The sequence below is a fragment of the Lycium barbarum genome, chromosome 1 (genome assembly GCF_019175385.1).
Source record: "Lycium barbarum isolate Lr01 chromosome 1, ASM1917538v2, whole genome shotgun sequence".
NCBI classification, from domain to species: Eukaryota; Viridiplantae; Streptophyta; class Magnoliopsida; order Solanales; family Solanaceae; genus Lycium; species Lycium barbarum.
The window spans coordinates 105585083-105599980 of NC_083337.1; the positions used below are offsets into that span (position 1 = coordinate 105585083).

Consider the following 14898-nt stretch of genomic DNA (forward strand, 5'->3'; position numbering starts at 1 on the left):
ACGAACAAATCACGTGTATGTTGGTAGTCCCACTAATACAAAGTTGATGCCCTGATTGGATGAAATGAAAATTTTAAATTCGTCGGAAAAAAATGTCGGATGCCTATGTCAAATATAGAACTTTGTGGATATATACTAGTAATGAACAACCTTGACATAAAAACAAAGGATAGTCCAGCGGCTAAGGGTGTGCAAATTCTTGCTCAGGACGCGAGTTCGAATCCCAGCTGTGGCACAATTTTTTTATTTTTGCATTAGAGGCATTGTGTTTTTCATGCGTTGTTTTTTTTTTCCCCTCACACATCCCCTGTCCTAAAATATGAACACCCTTGCTGAAAATCCTGGCTCCGCCCCTGCGTAGGCTTCTCATCTTGAAACAGAAAACAATTTTAACTGCAGCCATATTATATTCTTTACGAAAACTAATATTACGCGAAACTCAAATCAAAACTGATTCTCAATAATTTAACATGATACAGGCTCTTGATACTAATTGTAAGAACTAAATAACTTTAAGATGAAATTCTTCATCTTTTCCCAAGAACTATCATGTCAAAGCATCAAGAATGTAAAACTAGATGCGGAAGCGTACCTGAATCTATGACAAAATCGGATTTGGTCAACTAGCGGTCTTTGGCCTTCCAAACCTAGACGTAAGCCGCTTACTCTTCACTGACAATGGGAAATCAGAAAAAGAAAACCTAGGTTTGAGTAGGTGTGGCTCCGCCACTGAGCCTACGTCTGGGAATATTTTATTACTTTCGTCTCAAAAGAGAATTTGCAACTTCGGATGAATTTTTGGATCTAATGTTTAGCACTTGATTTGTGCTCGCAAACAATTTTGCTCCTATGTGATGATATTTTGTTTTATTATTATTATACTTGGATGAGCCATGGATTCAGATCTTTTGGTGTATTCAGTTTTATTTTATTTAAAAAAAAAAAAAAAGGATTGGTTAACGTTTGCTGATTGCGTAATTACCGCTATTGCTGCGTCTAATTTTGAAAGTTTGACTTCCCTTTTAAATCTTGCTACCAGATTTGTTAAGGCCAATTTTGATTATTATATGTGTCCATTTATTTAGATTGCCCTAACGTATATTTTTGGCAATTTAACAAAAGAAAAGAAAATTGGCAGTCCCTATTTTCGGTTAACAACAAACGTGAATCTACCATTACGTATTTTTTGATTTTTGGTTTTAGGTGCCTCTTTTGCATCATATGTTTGCTGCCATGAATAATTAATATGACACCTCTCTAGATAATTATTTTTTGGTAGTAATTCAGTAATAAAAAAATTAAAAAAAATCAGCATCTTTGGCGTAAATATGAGGCCCACACTTGTCTTTAAAATTTATATTTTCTGTTTTGGTAAGTTTGAGTTTGAATATTGGTATAATTATGTATTTTGAGATGAATAAGTTGAAGCTAATTATGTATTTTGAGATGAATAAGTTGAAGCTAGATGTCGCCAAAGTGACCTCTCTTGTGAAGATTTAGTTGTTTTAAAATATAAAAAGTTTGTGTGTGTAACCTATGTGAATATTGATCGGCCTGAAGGAAGGTTAATGTTTAACAGAATTACATGTGCATTTTGTGGTAATAAACGTGTGATAATTATTTGATTTTACGTGTGAATAATTAAATCGGCCCAAAGGAAGATTTATTATTCGACATGTTCTTTTATTATCAGTGTTTGATCACTACGAGAAGATATCACTTACAAGTTAATATTTTGTCCAAAGATGAAATGTTAATAGAGTGCTAGGTATCTTGAGATGGGGTTTACCTTTATTCAAATTTATTTTTAGATTTGATATAAACCTTATGTGAGTTTATTTTGTAATTATTCTTTGATTCAGCTGAAATTACACCCACAAGTATTACTGCCAACATCAATTCCATTCCCATGCTAAATGGCACCAACTTCAAATCATGGCGAAAGAACCTTAACATAGTTCTCAGAGTCATGGATCTCGACCTTGCGTTAAGGACTAACTCTCCACCACCTCTTACAAACAAGAGTACCTCTGACAAAAAGAGGGAGATGGAAAGGTGGAAGAGATCAAATCGCATGTGTATGATGATCATGAAGAAGGCCATTCCAGAATCATTCAGGGGCACTATGTCTGACAAGGTTAAGACGGCTAAGGAATTTATTGCTGAAATTGAAAAAGTATTTGTCAAGAGTGAAAAGGCTGAAATTGGTACACTTTTGGCAGGTCTGATTTCAATGAGGTACCAAGGAAAAGGTAACATCAGGGAGTACATCATGCAGATGTCTCATCTTGCTTCAAAGTTGAAAGCACTTAAGTTGGAACTCTCTGAGGACTTGCTAATGCATCTAGTTTTAATATCCCTTCCATCACAGTTTAGTCATTTTAAGGTGAGCTATAACTGTCAGAAAGAGACTTGGTCTCTGAATAAGCTCATCTCACACTGTGTTCAGGAAGAGGATAGATTGAAGCAAAAAAAGACAGAAAGTGCTTAGTTAGCCGTTGTTCCAAAGGACAAAAGAAAAGACAAGAAGAGAAAGAATAAGGAAGTTGAGGATATGGCACCACAGAAGAAACAACATAAGGAACCATCTACAGATGGTTGTTTCTTTTGTGGAGCTACTGGTCATAAGAAGAAGCAGTGCTCTAACTATCACGCATGGCGTGCAAAGAAAGGTATGCTTCTTAATTTTGTTTGTTCTGAGGTTAATTTGACTTCGGTACCAAGACACACATGGTGGCTAGATTCTGGTGCAACAACTCACATCAATGTGTCTATGTAGGGTTGCCTGAATTGCCGAAAGCCTAATAATGGTGAAAGATACATTTACATTGGTGATGGCAAGTCGGTGGAAGTCGAAGCAATTGGAACCTTTAGATTATTGTTAAGAACTGGTTTTTATTTGGATTTGAATGAGACTTTTATCGTACCTGTTACGCCCTATTTTGAACGAGTCCAAGATAGTTTGCAACTTCCCAGTTCTTCTAACTGGTTTGAAAAGGGTTAGAGTTGCCACCTTATTTTGAGGAAAAAGAGGAAACCTATATGTATTTGTGTGTCTACTCCATTTTTAGTCCATGAAACCTATGAAATTATAGATAAGGGTTTTATTTACCCCGAGGGGAAGGTATTAAGCATCCCTCGGAGCCTGTCCGACGACAGTCCTTAAACTTAGTTTAACTGAACACTAGAGAGGGATTATCTGTCTGTTTATCATTATTATTACCTGCTTTCAAAATGTTGTGATTTCATTAAAAGCTACACTAGGTGATTATATGCTAAGTATATACAGTGTATAAAAATGTATTTATACTAAGCATCAAGTATTTATAAAGAATGTATATTAAAAAAAAGAATATATAAAAGAGTATAAAAAGAATGTACCTCATAAGTATAAAAGTGTATTTGTTGGTTTAAAGAGCGTATATACGTTAGTAAAGAATGTATACAACTATATAAAGAATGTATAAAAAATGTAAGACTATGTAAAATAAATATATCAAGGATATAAAGAATATGCGTCTATGTATATTAAAAGAATGTATGTATATTAAACATATAAAGAATATATTTCAAGTGTAAAAGATTGTACATCAAACCTAAAATGTATAAAGAATTGTATAACTAGGTATATTAGTGCATAAAGAATGTAAAAATAATTTACGAATATTCATTGGTGTAAAGATTTTATATAACGAAATTATTCAGAAAAGTGAAGTTTATTTGACTTGTTTCTACCGTTCAGTTAAAAAGAGAGTTTATTTAATAAATATCCTATCAAAAGAATAAGAAACAAAAGTTTAGTAAAATGTTTTGGTAAAAAATAAGTATAAAGAATTATTTATGAAAAATGAGTGAAAAGATATAATGCCTTTTAAAGAATAAAATATTTGTAAATGGACGGCCTAGTATTACCTAGCATCAACAATGTGAATTTAACTTAACTAAAATACGTATTGGTGTATACGAGAAAATATAAAATGTACGCTGTATTTAAAGTGTATAAAGAATATATAATAAAAGATGGACTAGTATTTTTTGCCTAAACGCCAATAGTGTGAATTTATTTAGCAAAATATTTATACCAAGTCAATTTAATCTATTTATGAAAGTATTGAAAAATTTTAAGCTAAACAAGCAAGGTGACAAGTAAATAAATATATCAACTCGTCATTTCAAAATTAAAGTTCCACTATACTACGAGTTTATGTTTTGTACAGTTATAAAGAATGCGGAAAGTAAATACAAACAGTGATTCGGGTTCCTTCCGAGTATCGTCTTCGAGATGTGTCTCTGGGTACCTGTATAAACACTTAGTAAAAGTGTTAGTAAGAGAATAAATAACTATCGAATGAATTAAAGAAATAATGAATAAACTTAAAATAAAAACCCATCTTTTGTACATGGGAGGCCTTGGAAATCGACGGAAATTTCTTCATCGGCCATTTCGGTTTAGCATTCTCCCAAATGAGTTTAAATAAATGGTAAAATAGGATAAAAGTGTTGTTGGCCGCCGGGAGTATTTTCCGGGCACAAAACAAACATTTATTTTTTACTAAAAAAAGAATCCTAAAAGTAGTCTAAAAATGCAGAGTAACTTAGCAACACCAACACAAAGATGAGATGCAGTTCGTCGGCAAAATGTAGTCATTAAACTAGTATGAAAAGGTCCAAAACAAACCTAGAACAAAGCAGCGAGCAAGAGCCAAAGTCGAAGCTCCGACGAGAACATAATAATGAACATAGTAGCTTCAACGATAACGGAAATTCTCCGGAGATTAAGATCAGGCCAAGCATCTAGAATCAAGCACACCAATAAGAGATTGTACGAGTGAGAACGAAAAGACAATAACATAGTATAAAGGTCGTCGTCGGAGATTTGTTTTCCTCAGCTAGCTCCATATTTCCAGCGTAAATCAGCGGAGAAAAAGATATGGCAATACAAACACATATATACACAAAATATACGGAACGAAAAGAGGTCAGAGGCCATGTCGTGATTCCGTCTAGATTTGTACATTTTCTGGTGGAAAACCTTAAAAATCAGAAACACAAAAATGAAAATATGAGAGGAAAGGAGCGAGTGGGAGCAACAACTGGTGGGGTCATGGTTGCTTGCTGCTCCAGTGAACTGGAGCAGCGAAGAAGACGAAGGGGGCTGTTTTGGTGTCGTTTGGTTCGTGTTTGGAGGTTGTTTGGTTGGAGGAAGATTTTGCCCAGTTTGCCGGTGGCTGATTGCAGCCTGTCGGAGCAGTGATAGGGAAGAGGGAAAGAGTGAAAATGACTGCTGGTTGGTTGCGGCGTGGTGGTTTGTGGTTGCTCCGGTTCATCGGAGTTGAAAGCTCCTCGCCGGAAAAGAGGGGAAGGGGACAGGTCTGTATGTATGTTAAGAATAAGAGAGGGAGAGAGAGAGAGAGTGGTGGGGCAGCTGCCGGAGTTTCATCGAATTCTGGTGAACTCACCAGAATGAGTGAAGAAGAAAGCTGTTGAGAGTGAAGGAGTTTTTGAGTTTATGAGAGAAAATAGGGAGAAAACTAAAAGATCCTAAACAAAAGATCTGAAATTATGTACATGAAAAATAGAAATGCCCCCCTCCCTTTTACTTATAATATAACATGACCCCATTTATTATCAAAAAAAAAAAAAAGAACGCCACCCCTTATCCCCTTTATCCCTTTTAACCCATGTTTAAAAATGTATTGACCAATGGATGAAGAATCCAACCCATCACTTCAAATGTCACCTTTTTAAAAGGTGACAAGATCTTGATTTGATCACAGTTTTTCTTCGCGTTTAAGATTAACTGCTTCGGTTTTTCTATGTACTGACGGACTATACTAAAATATAGTTAACTAGTATATGTATGAATAATAATGTACGTATAAAATATAAATATTCATATATAAGATACGAAAATGTACTGTTATAAAATTAAGAAACAATTAATAATTGCACAAAAAATGACAGTATTACGTTGTACATGTGCAAAAATAATGATTCTTAAAAATGACAATAAATTGATAAAATTCCTGAAATAAGGATAATTATCGATAAATTGGCAAAAAATGCAAAAACGTGTAAAAAAGTTATTTTGTACTCTTTAACGAATCAGGATCACCCGAAACGTTAATTTTAAGCACGTCGAACCAAAATTAGGTGTCAACAGTACCGTCTTTTAGATGGAATTTGATTTCCATTTCAGCTTTGGACAAATTTGGTTATTGTTGTTCATTTGGAAATGCAAAATTTAGTCTTTCTCATAATTCAAAATTGGTTGGATCCGGTTCTTTATCAGGTTACGATAATCTATATTTAATTGACACAATTGCTTCGTATAATGAATCCTTGCATGTTAATATAATTGGTAATAAACACAAATTAACCGGCGAGAATTCAGCTTCGTTGTGGCACAAGAGATTAGGTCATATCTCCAAAAGGAGAATTGAGAGACTTGTGTCAGACGATATTCTTGGTCCCCTTGATTTTTCAGATTTTGATATATGTGTAAATTGTATTAAGGGGAAACAAACAAATATAAGGAGATTTGGAGCCAATAAGAAATCAGACATCTTAGAACTATACTGATATTTGTGGACCATTTTCTACGGCTTTTTGGAATGGTCAACAATATTTTATAACGTTCACAGACGACTTTTCAAGATATGGCTACCTTTATCTCATTCATGAAAAATCTCAATCATTGGATGTGTTAAAAAATTATAAGGCTGAAGTTGAAAACCAACTTGGCAAAACTATAAAAAGCGTTAGATCTGACCGTGGTGGTGAATACTACGGTAGATATGATGCATCAGGTGAACAACGTCCAGGACCATTTGCAAAATTCCTAGAGCAATGCGGTATCATCCCATAGTACACCATGCCAGGTTCGCCCATTATGAATGGTGTTGCTGAAAGACGAAACAGAACGCTTAAAGATATGGTGATAAGTATGATTAGTCATTCTACCTTACCTGATTCACTCTGGGGAGAAGCATTAAAGACCGCAACATATATACTCAATAGAGTTCCGACTAAGGCAACCAATAAGACCCCCTATGAGCTTTGGACAGGCAAAAAAGCCTAGCTTGAATGATTTGCACATTTAGGGATGTCCAACTAAGGCAAGGCCTTATAGGCCAAATGAAAAGTAACTGGACTCAAGGACAATCAATTGCTATTTTATTGGATACTCTGAAAGGTCTAGGGGTTACAAATACTATGATCCCACTACTAAGGCTATTTTTGAGACAATTAATGCGCAGTTCTTTGAGGATGTTAAGTTTGCTGGGGAAGAAAGAATAAAGGACTTTGTCTTTGAAGAGGAGTATGTTGAAATTCCTTTAAGTATTCCTCTAATTGCTACTGACAATGCTCAGAAATAGTTTCCTATACCTGACATTGTTCAAGAAGCAACTCCAGATCAAGACAATGTCCTTGAACAAACTCTACAACCTCAGGAACCAATGCCATCAAGAAGATCCACTAGAGAGAGGAGAAGTGAAATTCCAGACGATTATATTGTGTTTCTCCAAGAACATGAGGATGACATTGGAGTGATGGAAGCTAACCCAATCAACTTCCGTCAAGCCATGGAAAGTTCTAACTCTCAAAAGTGGATTGATGCAATGAATGAAGAGATGAAGTCCATGGAGGACAATGACGTGTGGGAGCTTGTCCAATTGCTTGAAGGTGCGAAACCCATTGGTTTTAAATGGATATTTAAAACCAAGAGGGATTCGAAGGGCAATGTGGAGAGGTACAAAGCACGTCTTGTTGCTAAAGGCTTCACCCGGAAAGAAGGCATTGATTTTAAAGAGACTTTCTCTCCGATTTCATCGAAAGACTCTTTTAGGACTATAATGGCATTAGTTGCGCATTTTGATCTTGAGCTACGTCAGATGGATGTCAGGACTGCATTTCTCAATGGAGACATTGATGAAACAGTTTATATGGTGCAACCAGAAAATTTTGTATCTTGTGATGCAAAGTCAATGGTATGCAAATTAAAGAAATCCATCTATGGGCTTAAGCAGGCGTCTCGTCAGTGGTATTACAAATTTCACCAAGTTATTGTCTCATTTGGTTTTGAGATGAATCTTGTTGATGATTGTGTATACCACAAGTTCAGTGGGAGCAAGCATATTGTTCTGGTTTTATATGTTGATGACATATTACTTGCCACAAATGATATAGGCATGTGCATGAAACCAATAAATTGCTAGCAAAGAATTTTGAGATGAAAGATCTTGGTGATGCAAGTTTTGTATTATGAATTCAGATACATCGAGATCACTCTCGAGGTATTCTTGGATTATCACGGAAAGCCTATATTGAAAAGGTACTAAAGAGATTTGGCATGCATGATTGCAAACCAGGTGATACCCCTGTTTCTAAAGGAGACAAGTTTAGTCTCAAACAATGCCCCAAGAATGATTTTGAGACTAAAGAAATACAAAAGATTCCCTATGCTTCAGCAGTAGGAAGTCTGATGTATGCTCAAGTTTGTACGCGCCCAGATATTGCGTACATTATTGGGATGTTGGGCAGATACTTAAGCAATCCGGGAATGGATCATTGGAAAGCAGCCAAACGAGTTATACGATATTTACAAAGAACAAAAGATCACATGCTCACATATAGAAGGTCGGATGAGTTAGAGATTATTGGATATTCTGATTTCGACTTTGTTGGGTGCCAAGATAGTACAAAATCTACATCAAGCTACATTTATATGCCTGCTGGAGGGGCTGTTTCTTGGAGAAGTGTTAAACAAACACTCGTAACTTCTTCCACCATCGAAGCTGAGTTTGTAGCATGTTATGAGGCATCAAATCAAGGATTATGGCTGCGTAATTTTGTCATAGGGCTGCAAATTGTGGATGGAATTGAAAGACCACTTAAGTTATTTTGTGATAATAAATCAGCAGTCATGTATTCCAATAACAACAGGAGTTCAACAAAGTCAAAGCACATTGAGATTAAGTTGCTGGTTGTTAAAGATAGAGTTCAGAGTGGTCAGGGGTCTATAGAGCATACTGGAACAAACTCCATGGTTGTGGATCCACTTACTAAGGGACTACCACCCAAGGTCTTTTGTGAGCACGTTGCTCATATGGGTGTCATGTCATTTGAGGATATTCAGTTTTAGTGGGAGTTTGTAACCTTTTTTAAATGTTCTTTTAAAATAGACATATTACAGCTTTAAGTTTATGTTTACAGTTTATGATTTTAGTTTTCTTTTGGACATTTCTACAGAAATGAAGTATTCAGTTTGTTTCCACTCTGACTTGTCTTCAGTAGGACCAGTTGGAAATAAGCATGCTTAGATCACATAGCATGTAATTTTCGTGCTGCACATCTATACTTGATCTATGTCATTTGGTTATGTTAGTGTACATGATCAGGAAAGGTTTATTTACGATTAATGTAATGAAAACCACCTTGGTTTTACATTGACATGATTGATGGACGAGATTGTTTGGAGGTACTTCAGATTATGATAGCAAATATTTTGAGCTCATATGGTGACATACAGTTATAAGGTTATAAATTGTATATGTGTAGTCCAAGTGGGAGATTGTAAGAATTTATGGACTTCCGCATATATACAAATAATAGTTGTATGTTATTAGCTATCATTAGAAGGTTGGCCCTCATCAAAAGTGATCTACTAAAGACTAAAATATATGGGCCAAATTAAATACCTCATAAAGTATGGGTTACTATGTGTAGATACCCGGTTGTAGTTTCTAGTTTAATGATGGGCTAAACTAGAAATTAACATAACTTGTGCAATTATAAATAAAGGGTTATGGTCCCCAAACCAGACCTAGGTTTTCTTTTTCTGATTTCCCGTCATCAGTGAAGAGTAAGCGGCTTACGTCTAGGTTTGGAAGGCCGACTGCTAGTTGACCAAATCCGATTTTGTCATGGATTCAGGTACGCTTCCGCATCTAGTTTTACATTCTTGATGTTTTGACATGATGGTTCTTGGGAAAAGATGAAGAGTTTCATCTTAAAGTTATTTAGTTCTTACAGCAATATCAAACAATGGTTTTAACTGATTTTGAGAAGCAAGGATTGAGACAAAGAAGGCAAAACAAGAGCCAACTATAACTTAAAGATGGACAAAAATTCATAGTTAAGTCTTGCTGAAATTTTGTGTCGTTAGGATCATTAAAGGGATAAATACCAACCATCATCACATATAATATGACCCCATAGGTCCAACCATCTTCCATCTTCACATTCAAATAATAAGATATATCTTGAAGTTCAGGTTAACAGATTAATGCATTAGGTGACTAGCGTCTTCCAAAGGTCATTATCATACCTTTCCATTGTACTTTTTTGTTGCTAAGACTTCTGGTACAATATAGGTTGGAGTTTCTACTGTGGAATTGGGTTGAAAATGCAAGCCGCAGAATATATAATCAGATAAACCTGTCAGGAACTGAACTAAGAAAGAAACCAATCCCACCATAGATCATAGTTCTGCTTCACTTCCTTTTTTTAATAAGGTAAGTAATTTCATTAATAATGGGAAAAGCTCCATATACAATTAGAGAATCTATATAAAAAGATTGTCAGCAAAAGACACTCAATCATCTATACAAAAGGAATCTCACGGGTGCACGAAAACATAGGGTCATTGCCTTAGAATAGCAAAAGTCGCATATTTTCAGACATGGTCTACAACTTTTATATAACAGTATATTTTCTAACTCAGGATCAGTGCAGCACATTTATTAGATCAATTCAAAAAAAACAATCACAGCACAAGCTCATAACCCAAGAGTAACTAAAGCTCCACAAATAAACTAATTTGAATAACTAACATAGATTCTATAGACTGTATACCATTAAGTGACTAAACTGATTCCTGATATAAGATGTTGAAGAACCTCACTTGAAGAAAAATAATCACATATAGGACAATTTATATCAGTAAACAATAAGTTCCAGGATAGGGCAGTGAAAAAAATTATCTAATAAAATTCTAGTGAGAATGCCGAAGAATAAATCCTGATAAACACCCTTAGAATAAATCCTGATAAACACCCTTATTCACATAAACAAAACAGAAACACTTAATCTTGACATAACATGAATAAGGTTATTTGCATATTTATCATTTTTACTTCTTTATATTTTGTAATAGGATAGTAAAACTGAAAGAAGAGAATACAAAGATTATGTAACTACTTAGTAATTAGGATCAGCTTGGGATACTTAAAGGTGTGGGGATCTCATTAGAATTTTGAACTGAATTTCTTTTAGCGCAATGTTTAGTAACAAATAGAAGAAGAAATCCCATCTTGTAAATCAAGTACAAGGAACATAACAATCTGCACCATGTGGTTCTCTGGAAGCCCAAAAAAAAAAAGGTAGATTATAGCTCTAAGTTTAGTTACTTGACTTTTGAGGAATTATAATTTATTATAGTGAAGTTAGCAAGATGAACTTCCTGCACAAGAACAAGAACTTTTTATATAAGGTAAAGTTATATATATGTGTGTCAAAGCTGGAATAGACTACAAAAGAACAAGGATTAGCTTAACTGGAATTGTTTTTAACTAATAGAAACCTAGGCTTGGCACATACCTGTTTGCAGTAAATAGTTAGCAAATGTAGCAAATGCTTTGGCATATTCCTCCATTTTCTCCAGATGGACAGTACTTTGTAAACTATGTAGAAGAAAAATAATCATTCACTATAGAATGTTAGGGTAAATTTGTACAATCATAAGCATAGAATATCATTAGAACTACTTCCTAGAGAGGGGCATGTCATGCCACTAATATAGATCCTTTGGAACATCGCACAAAAATAAACTAACTTATTCTCATATTTAAATAGACAAGTATATTTGAAAAAATGTAACTTGATGTTCCCTACTAATTAAGAATATGAACATGGAAACTGTGAACTTACCTCAAGGGCATTTGGAGAGAGAGATTAAAGAAGAGTCCTCTTAAGCCCCTGCCAAAGCAAGATATGGGTTAGGTTTACAGAGAGAGATCAATGAGAGGAAATAAACTTCAGCAAAATTGAATTCAAATGGGAAGGTCACTTCGAATGTACATAGCATGCGAGGTTTACTATATTCTTACCATTTCAGTAAAATAATAGTAACAGGCAAGGTTTACTATTGATTTATCATATTCTTGCCATTTCAACCAAAAAAAATAAAAATGGCATGCATGTGAAAATGAGGCACAAGAACTTATATGCATTGACATAATTACGCAACAAAAGAATCCAAAAGAAGGAACTGCTAACAAATGAACATTAAACTAATTAACAACAAGTTGCAATAGGGAAATAAATGAAAAAATGAAACCTCGACAGAGAAAAAATGCAGTAAAATTATGAAATCAACAACTAGAACAAAGAAATTGCAAATCCAATATAAGAAGTAAGGGAGAAAGAGGAAGAGATAATACGGAAAGAGCAATTGAAGAGAAAGAGCTCTCCAATCTGTGCAATTGAAATAAAATATAATCAGTTGTTTTACCAATCACCACCAAAGTAACCTAGGAATTGTTACTAATTTACTGAGATATTGAGAAGTTCATTCCTTACCTCTCAACTATGAGCGAGTACTTTCCATTGTTGGAGTCTTCTTCTTCTTCTTCTTCTATTCTTCTTCTTCTTCTTCTTCTTCTTCTTCTTCTTCTTCTTCTTCTTACTATTGAACTTAAAAAGAAAAACCCAATGTGCAATTGGATACCTTTCAATTATTTGGTCCATCTCTAAAAATTCTTAAATTATCAATTTTAAAACCCAAAGATAAAATCTCGAATTCCTTAATGAAAACAATAATTAAGCGAAATTACCAATATGCAACACTTAAGGAATAAAAAACTAACCAGAAATGAGTAAGAATAGATAGAGAAGTTGACATGGATATAAGAAACAACGAAGCAGAGGTCAAACTAATACCGAGTTCAGAACCAAAATTTATCCGAACCAAATAAACTTAAAGATGATGATGATCCAAAACGAGCAAACTCCTATAGAGAGAGAACTAAAGCAAAAAGGGTGAGAAAGGGAGAGTGACGAAAGAGCAGAAGCAACAGTGAAAAAGAAATTTCTAGAATGAACCAACGGATGCGTGTTTACTGAGAATGGACACAATCAAGTTACCAATTCGCCCATACACTAACTCAAATTTACCAAAATATCCTTCGTCGTACCCAAACTCTCACTTATTAATAGTTTAAATTAAATATAGTTATAAAAACACAACCAAATGAGCAACTCAAGCTGCACAGTTAACGTTGTAATAGTGGCAAATTGTAATAACAGAAGTATATGACAACTCTAACTACTCATAGCCATTACACCAACTTTACATGAAAAAAATCAACTTTTTAAATTTTTTTGTGCTAAAAAACACCAGTCTATGATGACATAGGCATTCAACTGTTCGTTTTAAGGCTAGTTTTATGATAAGTTACTCGGACTCTCAAAAAATATTGCCGCACCCATGTCAGATTCTCCAAAAATGTTGCCGCACTCGTGTCGGATTCTCCGAAAATACACTACTTTTGGGAGATCCGACAGACACCCGTCGACATTTTTTAAGAGTCCGAGTAACTTAGGTTTTATGTACCCAAGATTTTTTTTTTTCAATAACTTGGACTAGCCATTAGATGAAAACACTTAACATTGTTCAACACCAGTGGTGTGACAACAAAGCATTATAGAGATTCAAACAAAATATACCATGTTTTCTCCTACACAAAACAAAACACCAACAACTTATAACACACTTCCAGCCACCAAACAAACTTAGAAGCACACTTCCAGCCACCAAACAAACTTAGAAGCACATTGCCCTACTACTACTAACTTCCTTAATTGTCTTTGTCTAACAAGAAAACAGTGAAAATACGACCAACAAAATTGATTGTTGAAGTAGTAGCTTTATGTACCAAAGAATTACCAAAAGCCAAAATTTGCATATGATTTTGAACAAGTAGACACCCAAACTCAAGTTTTGGTCAATAAAGTAAAAAGTGATATCTACCAAAATCAAGATTCCTGTAAGACATTAAGAACTGCTCTATCACAGGCTACCTAACCCAAGAGTGTAATATACCAAGCCATCTGCCAAAGTACTGGTCTGATTAATGGGATTTATTAGAATTGGATAAAGATGGTTCTTTGCACCAAAGGGTTGGACCTACCTATGCAGGTTTAGATTTCTGGAGGCAACCTGACCTTTTTCGGTACCAATCCAGCTAGTTCTGAAGGCCTTAAAATCACATCAAATTATTTGGCTGCTAGTTAACTAGAATGTATATATGACTCCCATGTCCTCATTTATGTGGCACGTTTTCTTTTTTATTTTGTACAAAAAAGAATGCTACTTTTGTACCAAAATTATAACAGTAATCACTTGTCGTTAGTATTAATTTCGTTTAATTATAACCCAAAACTGAAAATTTTTGCATTACAGGAACCATTACAATAAGTTTTGCCTCCGAAAGTTCAAAATCCAAACCTTGTTATATAAAACTAAATTCATTTTTGTTTTGAGAAGAATTACCTATGTTGTGGCTAAGCTAGTCTAAACAAGATTTAAGAAAAAAGAGAAAATACATTTTTGCTTAGTTTAAAAACAAGATGTTTGCGTTTCCTAAATGCAAGAGTTACGACTAAGGAAGCAAAAAACCACGTACATTAACCTTTTCAGCTATAATCAACCAAATACACTAACCCATAAAACCAAATTAGTGAGAAACCCGCAAAAGAAGTAAAAAAGTAAATGTCTTGAAGAACCCTAAACCAGAGCCCAAACAATTAAAAAAATACCTGGAATAGATGGTGGTGGTGGCGTACTGGACGCAGGAGCTGGCTAGGTGGCGACGGATCTGGCTAGCGGCGATGTGG

General features: G+C 34.7%; 2 protein-coding genes across 10 annotated transcripts; one reads left to right on the forward strand and one right to left on the reverse strand.

Annotated features, from left to right (window-relative positions):
* The first annotated feature begins 1969 nt into the window (after window positions 1–1969).
* LOC132613319 (uncharacterized) lies at window positions 1970–2491 on the forward strand. Its single transcript, XM_060327338.1, has one exon. It carries the CDS (start codon window positions 1970–1972, stop codon window positions 2489–2491), a length of 522 nt encoding a protein of 173 aa, XP_060183321.1.
* Window positions 2492–4155: 1664 nt separating this feature from the next.
* Window positions 4156–13145, reverse strand: LOC132636833 (uncharacterized). 9 transcript variants are annotated; one of them, XM_060353890.1, is made up of 6 exons: window positions 12870–13129; window positions 12583–12696; window positions 11932–11979; window positions 11602–11684; window positions 4679–4794; window positions 4156–4298 (listed from the first exon to the last, which is right to left on the reverse strand). In XM_060353890.1, exons 1-5 carry the CDS (start codon window positions 12902–12904, stop codon window positions 4679–4681), a joined length of 396 nt encoding a protein of 131 aa, XP_060209873.1. In that variant the 5' UTR covers window positions 12905–13129; the 3' UTR covers window positions 4156–4298. The 9 variants fall into 9 exon arrangements, 6 of the variants coding, with proteins under 6 accessions (XP_060209873.1, XP_060209865.1, XP_060209879.1 ...); XR_009581475.1 differs by adding an exon at window positions 12444–12477 and having other exon boundaries at window positions 4156–11684; window positions 12943–13145; XR_009581470.1 differs by adding an exon at window positions 12444–12477 and having other exon boundaries at window positions 4156–11684; window positions 12870–13127.
* Between the last annotated feature and the right edge of the window lie 1753 nt (window positions 13146–14898).